This window comes from Sinocyclocheilus anshuiensis, unplaced genomic scaffold (assembly GCF_001515605.1).
Source record: "Sinocyclocheilus anshuiensis isolate Anshui unplaced genomic scaffold, SAMN03320099.WGS_v1.1 scaffold1581, whole genome shotgun sequence".
NCBI lineage: Eukaryota > Metazoa > Chordata > Actinopteri > Cypriniformes > Cyprinidae > Sinocyclocheilus > Sinocyclocheilus anshuiensis.
Window position 1 is genome coordinate 402,784 of NW_015540988.1, and position 2,422 is coordinate 405,205.

The window sequence follows — 2,422 nt, forward strand, 5'->3', positions numbered from 1 at the left end:
TATATATATATATATATATATATATATATATATAATTGCTAACTAATTAGTAATTATATACGTACTAATAATAAAAATGTTTTTTTACAGTGTACAATATAGATGGTCTCAAAGAAAACAGACATTGACTAAAGGCTACGGAAGTTGAATTTTGATCTCATGTGGTCTTTAACCACAGATTGCTGTAATAACTCAAGGCACTTAAATTCAAAAACCTGTAATAAGACCATGATCTCATTCTGTGGCAATATTGTGTAAAGTTACAGGGAGAAATTTCACCACTTTGGTCAAGTGGCCATGTCTAAAGATTCAAGTTTCTTTTGTGTTTGAAATCAAAAACTGTGCAATTATATGATCCATTTTAAAGGTTACATGACAATCAGCCCATCTAGACTGTAATCTCAATTCCTTGTCTTCCTGTTTTTCTGTCCACAGAGTGTGTGTCCTGGGCGTGTGTTCGCCATGGCTCTAGTTCAGGCACTGCCTGTGCCCACTGATCACCCCAAACCCAGCGCTGACGTTCAGCAGTGCTGCTCAGTGTCTCACTCTGCCACCGTAGCCGCGGCAGGCACCATGGGCTCTGTCAGCAGCCTCATCTCTGGACGTACCTACCAGGAGCGTCACTGCCGAGCTGCCAGCGACTTTGGCGGCAAGTATCGCAAACCCACACCAGCTACGAGCTGCTTCAGACAGCAAGAGGGCACGCTGCGCAGCGCCAGCTCACAGGAGCAGCTTCTCACCAGCCAGCCTCCTCTACCAGCTAAGAACAGGTCCTCTGCCCTCATCTCTGCTGGCAATGGCAACTATGGCTATTTGAGTGACGAACCAGTGGGCGACTGGAATGATAATCATGTGGCCACCTGCAGCCCGTCCAGTGATACCGAAGAGCCTCCTGATAACAGAGGCATGAATGGTAACATTGGTGGCCCTCCTCCCAAACTCGTCCCAGTGTCAGGCAGGCTGGAAAAGGTGAGTCTGGGGGTGTTTGGGAGGTACGCATAAAAGAAAAATCCTTACAGCTCAAACAAGAATAAGCACAAGTGCTTTAAAAGTAGTACAAGCTACACATTTGTTGTTTTTAACTAGACCATTTATTTGAGTAACTAATTAAAAATTCTGCCCATTGTTATACTGTCAAAGTCTCATTCATTTGTTTTACTGTAAAGAACAGTAGTTTTGCTGATGCTCATTACACACAGTGGGCAGTACATCTAATTGGCTATTCATTTCTATTGATCGAAGAGAGCCTTTAATCACTGCAATATGTCAATATGCCATCACTTACTGTACACATTTATTCAATGACACCTCAGTTACACCTTTAACCAAAATAGTGGTTGCTGTTGTTGGCTTCATGCTTTATTGTGTAAATACATTACTATTCAAAAGTTTGGGGTCAGCCAGATTTTTTATTGAAAAAATTATTATTCAGCAAAGACACAATAAGGACAGTAAAGACATTTATAATGTTACAAAAAAGTTATTTTAACTTTATATTCAATAAGAATTCTTAAAATTAAAATCATGGTTTCTATAAAGAAATGGATAATGACATTGATAATAAGAAATGTTCCTTGAGCATCAGATCGTCCTATTAGAATGATTTCTGAAGGATCATGTGACACTAAAGGCTGGAGTAATGGATACTAAAAATTCAGCTTTTCCATCACAGGAGTAAATTATATTTTAAAATATATTAAAACACAAAATAGTTACTTTATATTGTGATAATATCTCACAATATTGCTGTTTTACTGTATTTTTGATCAAATAAATGCAGTCTTGGTAAGCATATCCTTCAAAAAAATAAAAAATCTTACCAACCCCAAAGTTTTGAACTGCAGTGTAGTTAGCGTTTTAGTTGAAATACATGTGTATTTAGTTAAAATACTATTTACTTTTGATCACAGAGTATGGAGAAGATACTGATCCGTCCCACTGCCTTTAAGCCTGTTGTGCCCAAGAATCGCAACTCCGTGCAATACCTGTCTCCACGGTCAGGGGGCAGTCTGTCTGAAAGCCAGGGCAGCCTCAACCTCTTACTTCCTGGCACTGGAGCAGGGTTTGGCTGTACGGAGAAGCGTAACTCTTACAGTGGGGGGCGCAACGCGCGGAGTAGCCAGTCCTGCACTATGTCTGACTCAGGCCGCAACTCACTCTCCAGCCTACCCACCTACAGCAGCACAGGGTACAGCCTGGCACAGAGCGAGGTACCCACCGGGCACATGGAAACCACACGCTCCGGCGGTGGCCACGGACACTCTAACTCCGACAGTGGTCGGTCATCATCCAGTAAGAGCACGGGGTCTTTAAGTGGCCGTGGCCAGCCCCTCTCAGACAGCGGATCGTGTGGCCGCTCCCCGGCTCCAGGAGAAGGGTATGAAGGCGTCATTCGGGAACTTGAGGAGAAGCTGAGGGAAAG

The 2,422-nt window shown here is 42.6% G+C and overlaps 1 protein-coding gene across 3 annotated transcripts in view; it reads left to right on the forward strand.

Annotated features, from left to right (window-relative positions):
• The window catches only part of LOC107690159 (leucine zipper putative tumor suppressor 2 homolog), a 68,605-nt gene that overhangs the window by 62,314 nt on the left and 3,869 nt on the right, over window positions 1-2,422 (forward strand). For all 3 annotated transcript variants that reach the window (XM_016488403.1, XM_016488400.1, XM_016488402.1), the window contains 2 exons: window positions 436-969; window positions 1,911-2,422. The exon at window positions 1,911-2,422 is cut by the window's right edge and continues 76 nt beyond it. In XM_016488403.1, coding sequence (XP_016343889.1) covers window positions 463-969; window positions 1,911-2,422 — 1,019 coding nt within the window. In that variant the 5' untranslated portion in view covers window positions 436-462. The remainder of the gene's footprint in view (window positions 1-435; window positions 970-1,910) is intronic.